Below are 16256 nucleotides of genomic sequence, written 5' to 3'. Positions count from 1 at the left end.
GTCTTATTTGCCAGGTAGTTCACATCATGCAAATTATCATTCTCAAATTAATTTTTTTTAAGAGCAACTCATTGAAGAAAGCTTGTTTATTATTACTCTCAATTTTTTTAAGAGCATCACATTATGCAAATTATCATTCTCAAATTACTACTCTCAAATTAATTTAAGAAAGCTTATTTATCAAAATATTTTTTGAGTCGATTCAATAGATATAGATAAGAGATGTTAAATTCTTGTATTTATTATTATTTTTTCTCAAATCCGATTAAGGTAGTGTTGTGAGTAATTTTGTTTGTGATAACAATGATTACCAACAACGGTGGAAGCTAGTAATTTGCTTGTCTTAAAAAAAAGCAATTTAGCAACCCAATTTAAGTTTTTTTTTTCTTTTCCTTTTTAACTCTATCCTCAAGCCTGGTTTAGCATTTGCTTCAAGATAAGTAGTAGTGGCTTAAAGAAAACTTTTTGCCTTTAAATATAATGAGAAAAAAACAAAGAGGGAATCATTCCCTTGTTGGTTTTGTTCGTTCTTTTCTCAAAAAGGCAATGAGAGTGACACAGATTCTGTTCGTTTTGCTTTGGTTTTTCTGCGTTTATGCCCCTCTTCGTTTTGTGCAAATGTCACGTATGACCACTGAGCATGGGTCATTGATGGCAAGCGCCGAGTCTTGGTCTCTGGTTCTATTCATTACCCGCGTACCACCCCAGTGGTGCTGTTCAGTACCCTCTTTCTGTGTGTCTGTGTAATGCACATTCCTTTTTTTACCTTTGTCTTTGGAGTTTGGACTTAAAAGGGGTTGTTTTTGTTGTTGCAGATGTGGTCAGACCTCATCCAGAAATCCAAAGATGGAGGACTCGATGTGATTGAGACTTATGTTTTCTGGAACTTATACGAACCAGTTCAAGGCCAGGTTCTGTTCTGTTCTGTTAATGTTAATATTAGTATTACCATTTTTGTATTGTTTCTGTCCTTCAGTGTCTCTTGAATTGCATTGTTCATTTGTTTGTATGTGTGTGCATTTTGCAAACATGTAAAAATATATCAGAGTATGCATTATGCAAGCTTAGAAAAATAAATCATCATTGTTTCACAAATTTGTCAGAGTTAATATGAACAACGTAGTTAAATCTTAAAAAACATGAAATTAGAGGAGTATTTCTCAATGTCAATCAGAAGGTATAAGATTGGAAACAGCTTATAAAGTTGTGGTCTTGTGACCAAATCAATGATGGATTATATAATTTGGATTGGTGGTACAATTTTGAAGGAAGGGCAGATTTGGTTAAATTTGTGAAGGCGGTAGCAGCAGCAGGTCTATATGTGCATCTCCGGATTGGTCCATACGCATGTGCTGAATGGAACTACGGGTAAAATTTGATCCTCTTTTTGTAGGCCTTTAACTTTTCTGAACAGTGGTTTCCCTCTTTGGCTACATTTTATTCCGGGAATTCAGTTCCGAACTGATAACAAACCATTTGAGGTAGTTCTTCCTTTCGTTTCTCCATGTCTCATCTTGCTCCATCTGCTTCCCTCTTTGGCCTTTAACTACTCTCTGATGGTGCTAGGCTTTTCTTTTCTGGGTTAATACTTGTTTTATATGTTTTATAAAGGTTTAGTCTCTTCTCTGTACATATCTCTTGCTACAATAATCTATGCTGTTTAGTGAACCATCCCATAAGCTTAAATGTTGAGGAAACGAACATGGAATGGTTGGCGGCAAGCCGGTAGGGATCAAACTCCTTATCACCTAGAGCCAATTATCCCAAAGGCTTCTGTTGAGTGAGATGAATGGTTTACTTACCTGTTTTAAGTTTTAACATTTACTCTTCAAATCCAGGCTGCAGTTTACAAGACAGGATCAGTATGTGCAGCCTTCCTTGCCAACATTGCCACATCTGATGCAACAGTGACCTTCAATGGAAATTCATATCACTTACCCGCATGGTCTGTGAGCATCTTACCTGACTGCAAGAATGTAGTGCTTAATACTGCAAAGGTTTGCCTCATCAACTTCCCAATCAAAATACATGGTTCAATTGAATGAAGTTACTTTCAAAATGCATTAGATATTTTCTTTTATTTTCTAGTCCAAGAAGTAGCATAACCTGTAGTTATTTATGGTATGACAGATTAATTCTGCACCTATGATTTCAAGCTTCACAACTGAATCTTTAAAAGAAGAGGTTGGTTCTTTGGAAGGTTCTGACTCGGGATGGAGTTGGATTAGTGAACCTATCGGTATTTCAAAGGCTGATTCATTCCCAAAATTTGGATTACTGGAGCAAATAAATGCAACTGCTGATAAAAGTGACTACTTGTGGTACTGGTTAAGGTATATAGTATACCTTCAAGGTTTAGAAAGCTTTCTTCTGACCTCCAATTCGCTGCCCCATGGTAACACTTCATTTTTTTTTCTGCAACATTGATCTTGAAGATGATGCTGGTTCTCAAACTGTCCTTCATATTGAATCCCTTGGTCATGCCCTTCATGCTTTCATAAATGGGAAGCTTGTAGGTAAATAAAATTAAAAGTAATGACATCTGATGATATGTCTGTTTGAGTTACTATTTTGGATGCCCCTATATGTTCTTGCTTAAATTACTTGTCATTATTTTAAGGCCTGACAAAGAAGAAGCATATCCCTCCCCCCACCCCACCTCTCTTGGGCTCATAGATGCCTTTTTAGAAAATGCTGCAAGGTTAAAAGCATATCCCTCCCCCCACCCTACCTCTCTTGGGCTCATAGATGCCTTTTTAGAAAATGCTGCAAGGTTAAACTATGTTTGGGTTGGCATTATGGTGGATCTCCAAGTAGGATTTGCACCGTTAAGCAACTTTGAAGGGCAAACACTATGTAGTCATCACAAGAGAAACAACTAAGGTGTATGGTGTATCAATCTTCCTGCTATGTGTAGCCACAGGCCACTGATGATAGATCAGTAACCTAAGTAATGAGAATATAGCATTCTTGGTTGCAGATCCAAAAGCTTATGCAAGTAGATCAAATCACTCATATTAAGCATAAAAGTTGGTATTCATCTGTTTTATCAGGAGCAGTTTAAAATATGTTAACAAATCCTGGGTTCATTAAATGTATAAAAGAGAAATTATTAACATAATGTTTATTTTGTGCATTCCTTGGCAAGAAAAATTTAGAGCAATGATACTTGTACAGAAAATTTCTACAACACATTTTACAATTTATTTTTTCTATCTATCTCTCTCTTGAGTTGTAAAATTTATTGTACAAAGTTGATGTATGAGTAACATTATCCCCAAAATTAATCCCTTTAAGGATTTAGGGAAATAAAATCAAGGTTGATTAGAAATAGAGTAAACACGTTTTAAAATTTATTTTTTCTATCTATCTCTCTCTTGAGTTGTAAAATTTACTGTACAAAATTGATGTATGAGTAACATTATCCCCAAAATTAATCCCTTTAAGGATTTAGGGAAATAAAATCAAGGTTGATTAGAAATAGAGTAAACACGTTTTAAAATTTATTTTTTCTATCTGTCTCTCTCTTGAGTTGTAAAATTTATTGTACAAAATTGATGTATGAGTAACATTATCCCCAAAATTAATCCCTTTAAGGATTTAGGGAAATAAAATCAAGGTTGATTAGAAATAGAGTAAGATCAACTGTTCATGATTGTTCCTTCTTAAAATATTCAATTCTTTCTTTATTTCAATGGAATATTTTGTGATTTATCTAATAGTAATACGTATCTGTGACATTATGGAGAACTTTTTCAGGGAGTGGAACTGGCAACAGTGGCAAAGCTAAGGTCAATGTAGACATCCCCGTCCCACTAGTGGCTGAGAAGAACGCAATTGATCTCCTGAGTTTAACTGTGGAACTTCAGGTTTGTCTTTTCATCTTATAAATCTCCCCATATCATTTCACTTTATAATCAAGCATGTTCTCATTACTACATCAACTAAAGAAAACCTTATGTGCATTAGAACTATGGAGCTTTTTTTGACACATGGGGTGCGGGGATCACTGGCCTAGTGATATCGAAAGGTTTGAAGAATGGAAGCACTGTTGATCTTTCCTCCCAACAGTGGACATATCTGGTTAGTCTCAGCTTAACTAAAGCCAGATATTTTCTTTCTCTGTTTGAGTTTTGTTGATTCTATTAACTGAAGGGATACAACTGAAATATTGTAAATTGGATTTCATTTTTACTTTTCGATTGAAGTCATAGATAGAATACACTGTATTTTTGTAAATTCAGGTTGGCCTTAAATATGAAGATTTAGGTCCATCTAGTGGCAGTTCTGGACAGTGGAATTCACAATCTACCTTACCAACAAATCAATCGTTGACTTGGTACAAGGTAATCTTTATAAGAATGTAGCATCTATTGAAATTCTTGAGTTCTTCTTAATTATATTCTCATTATTATAACTGCATGTGTGGACAATGTCTCTTCGCACCTATTTGGTTCCCTTGGTTGGTTTATGGAGTGTCCAATTTCGTGTTTACTCAACTGTGTTTGCATCTGATATACTCACAATCCCATACTACGAAGAAAATTAAGGGAATGCTATAATAGGAAAAATGATTTTGCTGCTAACTAATGGTAATACATGTTGCATTAGACAATCCAGTTGCAATTGACTTCACGGGGATGGGAAAAGGTGAGGCTTGGGTGAATGGACAGTGCATTGGACGGTACTGGCCTACATATGTTTCTCCTAATGGTGGTTGTACCGACTCATGCAATTATAGAGGGGCCTATAGTTCATCCAAATGTCTCAAGAACTGCAGAAAGCCATCACAGACATTGTAAGTGTTAGATATTCTGCATAAGAGAAGTTGAAACTTAAAAACAATCCTGAATTGTTTGAAGGAATTGAAAGCAATCTTGTTAGATACTAATTGAGTAACTAATCCTTCAGATACCATGTACCACAATCATGGTTACAACCAGATACCAACACACTTGTATTGTTTGAGGAGAGTGGAGGCGACCCTACGCAAATCTCTTTCGCTACAAAGCAGATAGGAAGCGTGTGTTCACATGTATCTGAATCTCACCCTCCACCTGTAGACTTGTGGAATTCAGATAAAGGAAGAAAAGTCTGGCCTGTATTGGCACTGGAGTGTCCTTATCCTAATCAGGTGATCTCTTCCATTAAATTTGCAAGTTTTCGAACGCCTTATGGGACTTGCGGGAACTTCAAACATGGATGGTGCAGAAGTAATAAGGCTCTATCCATTGTGCAAAAGGTGTTGTCCTGCTTCCTCTTCAAATAAGAAGTTCACATATCATGAGTTTGTTTTTGTAGTTAATTTGACTTTTTTATCATTTGGATCATACTGACTCTAACGAGTATTACTTAACAGGTCTGCATTGGATCAAGCAGTTGTAGAATTGGACTATCAATTAACACAGTCGGAGATCAGTGTAAAGGAGTAACAAAAAGTTTAGCTGTTGAAGCTTCTTGTGCATAGACATGTTGCTTCAAGCCTTCCCTCTTCCTAGCTTGGACTTGGCTGAAGAGCACTCTGCACTCCAAGTGTCTTAGACTCATTATGGAAGATGATCCCTGGTTAGCCAATGTAAAATGCTATTCTGGTAGTAAACCAGGAGAAAAATGTCAAACAAAACAGTGTATATTTGCTTAATAAAAAAGGAAGGTCTCACAAATACATGATGTGTGATAGTAGTTTGTTTTAAAGGAAGGTTTCTATAGGGAAATTTCTGATAAGAGAAATTGCATTAATAAATTAATTTTTAAAGGAAAGTTTTCCCAAAATAAAATTCATATCTGTAGTACATGTAATCGCTGTTCATATTTAAGAAATCGTGGGCCAACATACAGGCATGTCAATAATTCGTTGAGGAAACTTTTATCATGAACATTGATGATATCAGTAATCACCAAGTTCCTCGCTCGTCGCAAACCACTGTTATAAGAATGAGACCATTATGAGATTCCCTGCCCAAATCCCTTCCAATACATACAGTGATTCCTTGCTCAAAATCTGGATGATAATCTTGTATGAAATAAAACAATTGCATGTCTAATGTCTTTGATATCAATAAACCTTCCATCTTCATCATCCTTGCCCCCTAAGTATTATGTCATTATGTATAAATATGTTTAGTTTCCATATGACCAAAAAAAAAAACGAGTGTAATTTCCATAACCTATCAGACCCATGTGTATGTTTTCTATCCTATAAACAATGGTCAATAGGAATTGGTCACGGAAATTGTTTGGCCTGCTCATGATGATAGACATGGATACTCCCTAACATCGTTTATGTACTATTTAATCAACTACTCTTTCCTTCACCTATCTTCACAGCAAAAAAAAGAATAAAATGTACTGCTTGATTACAATGCTCTCAGCAAAAAAACACTACAATTCACAAAATCAATTGATTGCGATTGGAGATTGGTGTGGCCTTCAATCATAAAAACACATTGCTCCATGATTTCATACGTATATCATCATTGATGCAACATCTCAATATCCTTACCAGCTAGCAACTGTGTGTATGCTAACAAATCACAATTTAAGGTTTTAAAACAAAGCCTCTCACCTACCAATCATTGTCTCCCACACCCAGATTTGTTCTATAAAAGCCGTCTCCACCATATCATCAATGCATCAAGTGCCCATTGCCAATACAAATCCTACCATTTGTACTCCTTTCCAAAAGCCTCAGAGCCTTCATTCACCAAAACTAAATCATGATGAAAAAGCAATCTCTCTTGTCCTCCTCACTAGCATTGCTAGTTTCATTTTTGTATTTCACCACCACTTTAGCCCAATTATCACCAGCTTCTGCCCCTTTCAAACCACCCCAACCTACCCCTATAGCACCAGCTGCAGCCCCAAAACCATTGGTTCCCTCATTGCCACAGTCACCAAGTGATTCCACCCCTGACAGTACTCCAGCTGTTGACATTGTTGGAATCCTGAGGAAGGCAAAGTCATTCAACATCCTAATCCGCCTCATGAAAACCACCCAATTGATCAACCAACTCAATGCTCAGCTTCTCACAACTAAATCAGGCGGCATAACCATTCTTGCACCTGATGACAGTGCCTTCTCAGAACTCAAAGCAGGCTTCCTCAACTCTCTTTCTGATGGACAAAAGCTTGAACTTCTTCAATTCCATGTTCTTTCGGACTATGTGTCTAGTTCCAACTTTGATACACTGACAAACCCAGTGAGAACACTAGCAGGGGCTAAGCCTGGAAAGGTGGAACTGAATGTGATAAGTTACGGAGGGAGTGTGAACATCTCAACGGGTGAGGTTAACACCACCATCACTGGCATTATATATACTGATAAGCATCTTGCTATATATAAGGTGGGTAAGGTGCTTCTTCCTATGGACTTCTTTGCTGTGGCCAAGGCACCTGCAAAGGCACCCTCTTTGGCACCAGAACCTTCAGCAAAGGCTCCTAAAGCTGATAAGGATCCATTATCCCCAGATTCCTCAGAATCATCTCAGATTAATTCTACAAATGAGAACTCTGGCACTGTGAAAATCAATGTGCATGGAAAGTGGGTGTCCCTTGTTCTTGGACTAGTTCTCATGACTGTATTCTCATCATAAACCATTATTTACCATGCAGTTAATATTCAAGAGTGTTATGATTGTGAGAAAGGAGTGATTACTGAGTACTATACTGGTAATATGAGATTGTTGTATCCCTCTATGAATTTATTCTGAGATATGCTATGATTGCTTCAATACATTTTTTATGCACATTGCAACGGTGATTGTTCAATATTTTGCAAGTTTATGATGTAATCTGAAGAAGAAAAAAAATCATCAAAACTCTGTCCCAAATTTAATAATTAAAATCAATAATTTGTTAGGCGAATTGCAGGTCATACTTCAATATTTATTTACAAGTTTAGACACTGGCTAGTTATAAAAATGTTTTGGGTAATTAAAGGAGGTGGGAAAAAAGTATTCGGCTAATTTAAGCAAATAATAGGTTGCATTGAAGTAGCTTAATAATTAAAGACATGTTTTTAGCGAGCTAATTAGATTTGGACCAAATTTTGATTGGTTTTCTTAAGAGTTAATAGCTCATATGACACTGAAAATAGTTTTGATGTTGAGTGTATGATATTTTTAAGAAAAAGAATATAGTATATGATCCCTCTCACTTATCAAATTTGTGTTTTCAGGCAGGAAATCATTAAATAATAATAACCAATCTAAATCTTACACCAACCATTCGAAGGATAATATTTATTTGTAATCTGGAAAAGTGAATCCCATCTTGTGAGTTCTGATCTACTTTCTGTTGCAACACACTAGTACAGTTACAAGTTACGAATTGACATCAATAAAGCTTGAAGGGAGTTTGGTTCCTAAAGTATAGAAACGCAAACTTTAACGGGTGCATAATTTGTTAGTGAACTCTAACATATCTCCTTCTCTAAATGCTTCAAATTTAACCAACAACTCAAAATAAAGAAAATAACAAATTAAAGCAAAACAAAATAACTTTTGTCACACATTTCTTATTTTAATGGGGCTTTAATTGTAGATCTGCTGTAAATATCAGAATAAGCAGAGTGGCTCAAACATTTTTATTTGGGCCATATAATTTTTATTTGATGTGAATACTCGACCTGTATACAGAGTCACCGTGCACCTCTCAAATAACATTTGCATAGATACATGCATACAGTTGTTGTATGATAATAACCTACCAATTACGAAGAGAATGCGAAATAGTTCCACCCACACGTTCACATCTAGAACAACCTTAAAGGTTGTTTACCTTATCAACTTCATGGGCTGTGTCTTAATGTAGAACAACCTTATAGCTGAAGACCTAAGTCTGTCTAAGACCATGGAATTCGCTTTCTACCTTACTTAAGAATCAACCCTTGACTTGGTACAAGGTAGTCTCAAATTCTTAGTAATATTTTGAAATTTAAGAAAATGATCTGCATGTCTCTTGTGTTAAAAACTGCAAAACTTTTGCAGCAAACATTTTAATGACGGCATATGCATCTTGCTTATGACTTTAACTCCTCAAAATATCTGGCCTGAAATACTTGTTTCTTGTATTTCTTCCTCTAAAATGTCTATTACATGATTATTTCAATTCAAAATTCTCAAGTAATTTTTAATGATCCTTCTATTATTACGATGGTGTTAGGCAAATCTCCTTGCTCCTCTTTGGTTCACTAGGTGTTAGGTTAGATTACGTATTGTCCATCAATGTGTCACAAATGTGCAATCTACCTTGAACCTAGTAGTGTATGTGTCTTGTAGACTTGTACTATGGTACGTGTTCTTTTTCTTTCTTGGTAGTGTACAGAAACATTTGGACATTTTAGCACTTAATAACTGCATATGGCTTCAGTATTTATACCATTGTTATGGTAAGGCTTGGATAAATGGACCGAGCATTGGGCGATAAATTGGTGGTATTTGTACCAACTAATGCATTTTTGGAGGCTCCTATATGATTCGTCCAAATATCTCAAGAACTTTCGATCAATCTTTAATACGTCTTACTGCTATCAAGAAAATGAGTGCCCGTTTGAACAAATTAAAGACTCCCTTGTTGTGGAATACGTAAGGAGTAGGTCATGGATTGGAAAACTAAAAAAACAATTCTTCATATCTTCAATACACATTAATCAGTATAACTTTTTATGAAAAATGAAGACCATGGGTAACATTTTAGGCCCTTATTTGTCTTGATACAACACAAACAAACCAAAATGCAAGATGTCAAATATTTGATCACTATGAGAGTCTTATTTTTTCATGAAGCGTGATATCAATACTGAGCAACCAGTCCTTCGGTGCTTGCTATCCCGGATGGCCTCTGGAACCTGCATAGGTTGCAAGATGTTGAAAAGAGAGAGAAAGTTTGGTATTGGTTCTCCCTACCCATCATTGGCATAGGAACCCCTCTCTTGACAGGGCTAACATACCCTGGCCTATAAGTCTGACCCAAAACTCCTTCAAAATTATCAGTACTTTTCTTAAACCTGAACTGTGTCTCCAAATGAGCAAAAGCATCATCTGATGGCAACTGGTAATTGTGAACCTTGTTTTCTTGCTCTCCAATTGGCTTCACACCAATATCCAACTCAACCAAGCCTGAAACTGTGACTCTCACACTGTTGGTCTCGTCGGTTCTCTCCACAACCACTTCTCTTTCATCACCATTAGCCCTTCATTCAGCCTCTCCATCAGTGGGAATGTTGACTAGTTCATCATCCCATTTTACTATGAGAGAATCAACCTTATCATCCCAGTGAGACACTCTATTGGCTGCAATGACACGAGTGTGTGTGTCAAACATGACAGCAAGTGCTTGCACCCATGTGTGTAGTCACGAGTCCCTCCTTGCGGTCGAGTACCAATGAAGTGAGCATTGATTTGGAAGTCATCATCAGAAACAATGGCAAAATTTCCTCCTTTGGCTCCGTGGAAGTAGAACATAACACCATCACCACCAACGAAGCGAGGATCATAACACAGAGATCCATACCCATCGCTGTTGGCTTTCCTAACTGTCAAACAAACTAACTAAAAATGAGTTCCAGTCCAATTTAATTTAAAACACTTTACACTATCAATACATTTAATTTAGAGAGTGTAAAAACACTTTACACTATCAATCCATTCAATTTAAAACTTTACACTCTCATCAGAAATCATAAATTATAGTAGGTATAACTTTTAAAACAGCTATTCTAAAAGTTAACAAACTTACCATACATACAGTTTGTTTGTGACCAGATTACATTACACTCTCAGTGCATGAACTATTTATGCTTTTATATATTGAAAAATAGTATAGAAAAATTGAGGGTCCTTGGAACTTACTCTTGCAAGTGGCTTCACATGTGCTGCTGCTGCAGTCAATGAAACAAGCCTTCTGCTTCTTGTTCTTCTTGGGATTTCTGTATGCGCACTCGGATGGACACACGATTGTCTTAAACTCACAGGTAGTGTTTGTTCAGCAGAACCCTCTTTCTTGGCCGGTTGGAAGAGGTGACAGCTTGTCATAATTTGTGCCATCACGTTGCTTTTTTTCCTTTTTCTCCTTCTCCCTCTTCTCCCTCTTCTCCCTCTCCTTCTCTTCCTTATCCTTACCCTTGCCATTACCATTACCATTTCCTTGACCTTGAGCAATGACAGCTTCCATAGCAAGAAGTAAGATGAAGATGGCCACCAAGATACTCCACTTTCTTCCACCCATCTTCGCGATCTATACGTACAAATGCACTTTTGTTTTTGTTTCTTTCCTCTGCTTTGATGATCTTCAAGTACTTATTCGATGACGCAGAGGATATAGTTGGAGAAAACATGCAGAGGAAGAAAATATTTATAGAGAATCTGGCATGCAAATTGGCTCCAAAAGTTCGCCTTAAGCTTTGCTGATAGTTTGTGGTTGCTTAATAGTGTGATACGTAGACTACTCAATGCTGAATTGTTTAAGTACCAAGGAGATTTATTGACCAAGTAAACACTACACTAACTGTTTAAACAGGTTCAATTCCTTCCTTCCATATGAATGTTCTTGCACGTTCTTGTTGGCCCAACATTGAGAAAAAAAGGCTCTAGGATCTAAAGAAGGCCTGGATTGTTCAAAAAGAAGACTTGCAATGGAAGATTATTGGCTTATTATTTTCAAAGTGATTAGCTTCAATTCTAAGCTACACTTTAATTAATGTCATGGCTATGTTTATGGCATGTAACTGAAGGTAGTTTGTGACTTTTGCCCTTATTCAACGTTGAGAGAGAGAGAGAGAGACAGCATAAGCAATCAATTTAGCTGTAGCAACGTGGGTGTCCAGTTGAGAAGAAGCAGCTTTGATTGATGGCATTGGGGCTGGAACAGCACCACCGACTTATTTATACTAGATGCTGGGCAAGTCGGCAAGGATAAAAGATTTCTTAACAGACAAATCACATTGAATTACTTTTCTTTTTCAAACAATTTTGAAATTTTCGGCAATTTTTCTTAATATATCCCCCTTCTATATTAATATTAGGTTTAATTATTCTAAGGCTCAACATATTTTTATTAAATTTTCAATTAAGTTTATGAATTTTTTTAACTGGATCTTTGAATTTTTATTTATTTCTTAATTAGGACTTCCGATCCAATTTTTCTTGCAAACACCTAATTAGAAACACAGATCGTTGATGGGTGCTTTTGGAGCACACTATAACCATAATTGAGCCAATTGTAAGAGATTTTTACAGAAATTAAACCTCTACAGGCCAATTCAACCCAAGTGTTCTTTCACAAGTCTCGCAATTAATTATTTGGTTTTGCAGGAGATTGAAACTATGCCCAAAAAAAAAAACTCTCAAAATTGACTCATTTATACTTACAACACATTCTAAAAGCATAAGTCCATTGACTGTACCTTTAGCTAGGTGACTATGATTAATTTTTCATAAGAACAATTAGTTAAGAGGACCCAAATAAAAAATAAATAAAAGTTCAGAGATCTAATTAAAAAAATAAATCAAGAACCTAATAAAAAATCTAGTAAAAGTATGAGGACTCATGGATCAATTTAACCTTAATAATACAAAACTATTGAAGTACATTGTTGAGGATGTTAATAGAGAAAGGTTTGATAATATAGAATGACTACAATTAAGAGATGACAAAAGTCAAAGGCATCAAAATTCAAATTAATTAACATCATAGATAACTTAAAGATCTAAAGGCAGGAAATGTTTTCCTTTTGTATGAGTTCCTATTATAGATGTTGATCGAGCAGTTCCAGAATCATGGGTAAACTACAAGCAACAATTGAAACACAAGCACAAGTAGGTGTCATTATCAGACCCGATCACACACATCATTATTAAAGACACCAAGTGAAAAAGTGTTAAGTTGCAAGGACAAAAGCTTTATTTTCTCAAACAAATCTCCTGTAGGGCAAGTCAATCGACAAAAGGTACAATCAAAGACCTAATCACAATAGGAGAAATAAAAATGAAAATAAAAATAATAACTTTTCTTTTGTTTCTAACTCCACATTCAAGAAGAATGAACTTTATTATGTTTATGGAAAGCCAAGTCATCACGCACCTTTATGCAAGCACTGTGTGGCGAGAAGAAATGACAATTATCCTAAGCCTAGGCTAACTTGTAAAAAGGTTTTGATGTCCAATGTGAGCAAATGAGTGGTAGATTTTAGGGGCTACCTGACACATCAATGTGAACAAAAATTTGCTTACCTCCTGCATTCTTGTTGGGATGGAAAAAAAACATGTTTATGTTGTTCATTCTTGGACTAGTACTTTGGCTTTGTAAAAAGGAAAACTTCTTTTGAAGTTTACATATGAAAAGAACTTGTTTCTAGGTGACATGTTGCGTGTTTCCACTATTAAAGTTAATTTGATTTCTGTAGCAATGTTAGGAAATAGTAAGGTTAAAGTATCATTTGATTCTAATAAGATGGTAAGAAAATGAATAACTTTTTTTTGTTAGACTACAAATATTTTTTTTATTGGAAACAATTATGTTTGAACCGAACAAAATCATTAATTAGACCATTTATTTGTAGGAAAAGTACCTGATCAACGACTTTTTCTACTTAACATTTCGAAAGTTATTAATGAACCTACATCTTCTCCATTGATTCATATAATATATTGCCTCCCTAATTGGACAAATTAAAAAAACTACATTATGGTGGGATACCTAAGAGCATGTTTTTGTAAGTGTTGGATCCTGTTGGCACACATTCCAAGGCAGAATTTTGTGAGAAACAACTACCCTCTTGCTTTTGCTTAAACGATGGTTTGAAGGCTGAGAATGGAGAAACAAACATGTTGTAAGTAGGTGGTGGATTGGAAGACTAAAAAAATTATTCTCCATTTCTTTAATACACGTTAATCACTAGTACATTTTACAATATGTTGATCATGGGCAATATTTTATGCCCTTATTTGTCTGGATACAATAAAAAGAAACCAAATTGCAAGATGTCAACAATGAGATCACGAAGAATGTCTTATTTTTCATGATGCATGATATCAGTACTGAGCAACTAGTCCTTCAATGCTTGCTATCTCAGATGGCCTATGAAACTTGCATAGGTTACATGATGTTGAGAAAAGAGAGAGAGTCTGGTACTTGTCCTCTCCACCCATCATTGGCATAGGAACCCCTCTTTTGACAGGGCTAACATACCCTGGCCTGTAAGTTTGACCCAAAACTCCTTCAAAATTATCTGTACTTTTCTTAAACTTGAATTGTGTCTCCAAATGTGCAAAAGCATCATCTGATGGCAACTGGTAATTGTGAACCTTGTTTTCTTGCTCTCCAATTGGCTTCACACTAATGTCCATCTCAACCAAACCTGAAACTGTCACTCTCACACTGTTGGTACCATCAGTTCTCTCCACAACCACTTCTCTTTCATCACCATTGATCCTCCATTCAGCCTCTCCATCAGTGGGAATGTTCACTAGCTCATCATCCCACTTTACTATGAGAGAGTCAACCTTGTCATCCCAATGAGACACTCTATTAGCTGCAATGACAAGAGTATGTGTGTCAAACATGACAGCAAGTGCTTGCACCCATGTGTAGTCACGAGTCCTTCCTTGTGGTCGAGTACCAATGAAGTGAGCATTGATTTGGAACTCATCATCAGAAACAATGGCAAAGTTTCCTCCTTTGGCACCATGGAAGTAGAACATCACACCATCGCCACCAACAAAACGAGGATCATAACACAAAGCACCATATCCATCACAGTTGGCTTTTCTAACTGCCAAACAAACAAACAAACTCAACGTGGTTATTCCTCTCTCACTTCTCAATCAATAAAAAATCAGATGTGTTTTATAAAAGTCAACAGATAGAGTATAAAAAAAATCTCTTATATTAATCTATCCGTTTAAATATCTTTTTAGTCATTTTAATTTAATATTTTTTTATTTTTTATTCTTATAAAATTATTTTTTTATTTTAATCCTTACACATTATATTTATTTTATTTTATTTTTTTATATCACTTTAAATAACATTTTTTATTATTGTTGAAAATGCTATCTAATTTAATTAATAAGAAATCATAATAAGTACAATTTCAAGATATTTACGATAAAAATTAACAAATTTATGATTATAATAAATTATGCTCGGATAAGATATGATTCATGACTATTTACTCTTGTTTAAATTAAAAGAAATAGTATATATAACTTTTGAAAAGAAAAATTGAGGGTGCTTGGAACTTACCCTTGCAAGTGGCTTCACATGTGCTGCTGCTGCAGTCAATGAAACATGCCTTCTGCTTCTTGTTCTTCTTGGGCTTTCTGGATGCGCACTCGGATGGACACACGATGGTCTTAAACTCACAGGTAGTGTTTGTTCGGCAGAACCCTCTTTCTTGGCCGGTTGGCAGAGATGACAGCTTGTCATAATTTGTGGCTTCATCACGTTGCTTTTTGTCCTTTTTCTCTTTTTCCTTCTTCTCCTTTTCCTTTTCCTTTTTCTCCTTCTTCTCCCTCTCCTTCTCTTCCTTATCCTTATCCTTGCCATTACCATTACCATTACCATTACCATTTCCATTTCCTTGACCTTGAGCAATGACAGCTTCCATAGCAAGAAGTAAGATGAAGATGGCCACCAAGATGCTCCACTTTCTTCCACCCATCTCCGTGATTAATTTGCAATGCACCTTTGTTTATGTTTCTTTCCTCTGCTTTGATGATTTTCAAGTATTGCTTCAATGATGCAGAGGATATATAGTTGGATAGAACACGTAGTGAAAGAGAATATTTATAGAGGTTCTTTCTGACGTGCAAATTGAAATTGTCCCAGAAGTTCGCCTTAAGCTTTGCTGTGATCCTTTTTCTATATTCTTCAAAAGTTCGTGCATGGTTGCTTAGTAGTGTAATGCATGGACTATTCAATGCTTAATTTTTAAAGTAACAAAGAGATTTATTGGTCAAGTAAACACTTACAATACTAACTTATAACTATATTTGGAGTGACACGTTCTTTTTTGGCTAATGGTAGAAAGACTTCTTGGATCTGCATAAAACCTGGATTATTCAAATGGAAGACTTGCAATGGAAGATAATATGCTTATTATTATAGACACAAAAATTGAGCAGCTAGCTAGCTAGATGCCAAAGGAAGCATGCATATAATGCCATATATCAACGTAACCTTTTAATTTTTTTTACAAAATGGTCCGCTTCAATTCTAAGCTACACCTACACGTTAACGTTATGATTACGTTTTTA

The 16256-nt window shown here is 35.8% G+C and overlaps 2 protein-coding genes and 2 pseudogenes across 2 annotated transcripts; 2 read left to right on the top strand and 2 right to left on the bottom strand.

Moving 5' to 3' along the window:
- The first annotated feature begins 499 nt into the window (after positions 1-499).
- LOC114379453 lies at positions 500-5665 on the top strand (annotated as a pseudogene).
- A 971-nt stretch (positions 5666-6636) lies between these two features.
- LOC114379092 (fasciclin-like arabinogalactan protein 11) lies at positions 6637-7767 on the top strand. Its single transcript, XM_028337653.1, has one exon. It carries the CDS (start codon positions 6717-6719, stop codon positions 7590-7592), a length of 876 nt encoding a protein of 291 aa, XP_028193454.1. The 5' UTR covers positions 6637-6716; the 3' UTR covers positions 7593-7767.
- Positions 7768-9634: 1867 nt separating this feature from the next.
- LOC114378158 lies at positions 9635-11421 on the bottom strand (annotated as a pseudogene).
- A 2423-nt stretch (positions 11422-13844) lies between these two features.
- LOC114379173 lies at positions 13845-15767 on the bottom strand. The gene is made up of 2 exons (XM_028337773.1): positions 15244-15767; positions 13845-14770 (listed from the first exon to the last, which is right to left on the bottom strand). Exons 1-2 carry the CDS (start codon positions 15659-15661, stop codon positions 14031-14033), a joined length of 1158 nt encoding a protein of 385 aa, XP_028193574.1. The 5' UTR covers positions 15662-15767; the 3' UTR covers positions 13845-14030.
- Between the last annotated feature and the right edge of the window lie 489 nt (positions 15768-16256).

This window comes from Glycine soja, chromosome 12, assembly GCF_004193775.1.
Source record: "Glycine soja cultivar W05 chromosome 12, ASM419377v2, whole genome shotgun sequence".
Taxonomy (NCBI): domain Eukaryota; kingdom Viridiplantae; phylum Streptophyta; class Magnoliopsida; order Fabales; family Fabaceae; genus Glycine; species Glycine soja.
The sequence above is the reverse complement of the archived record's forward strand: the minus strand, read 5'-3'. Positions and strand labels throughout refer to the sequence as shown.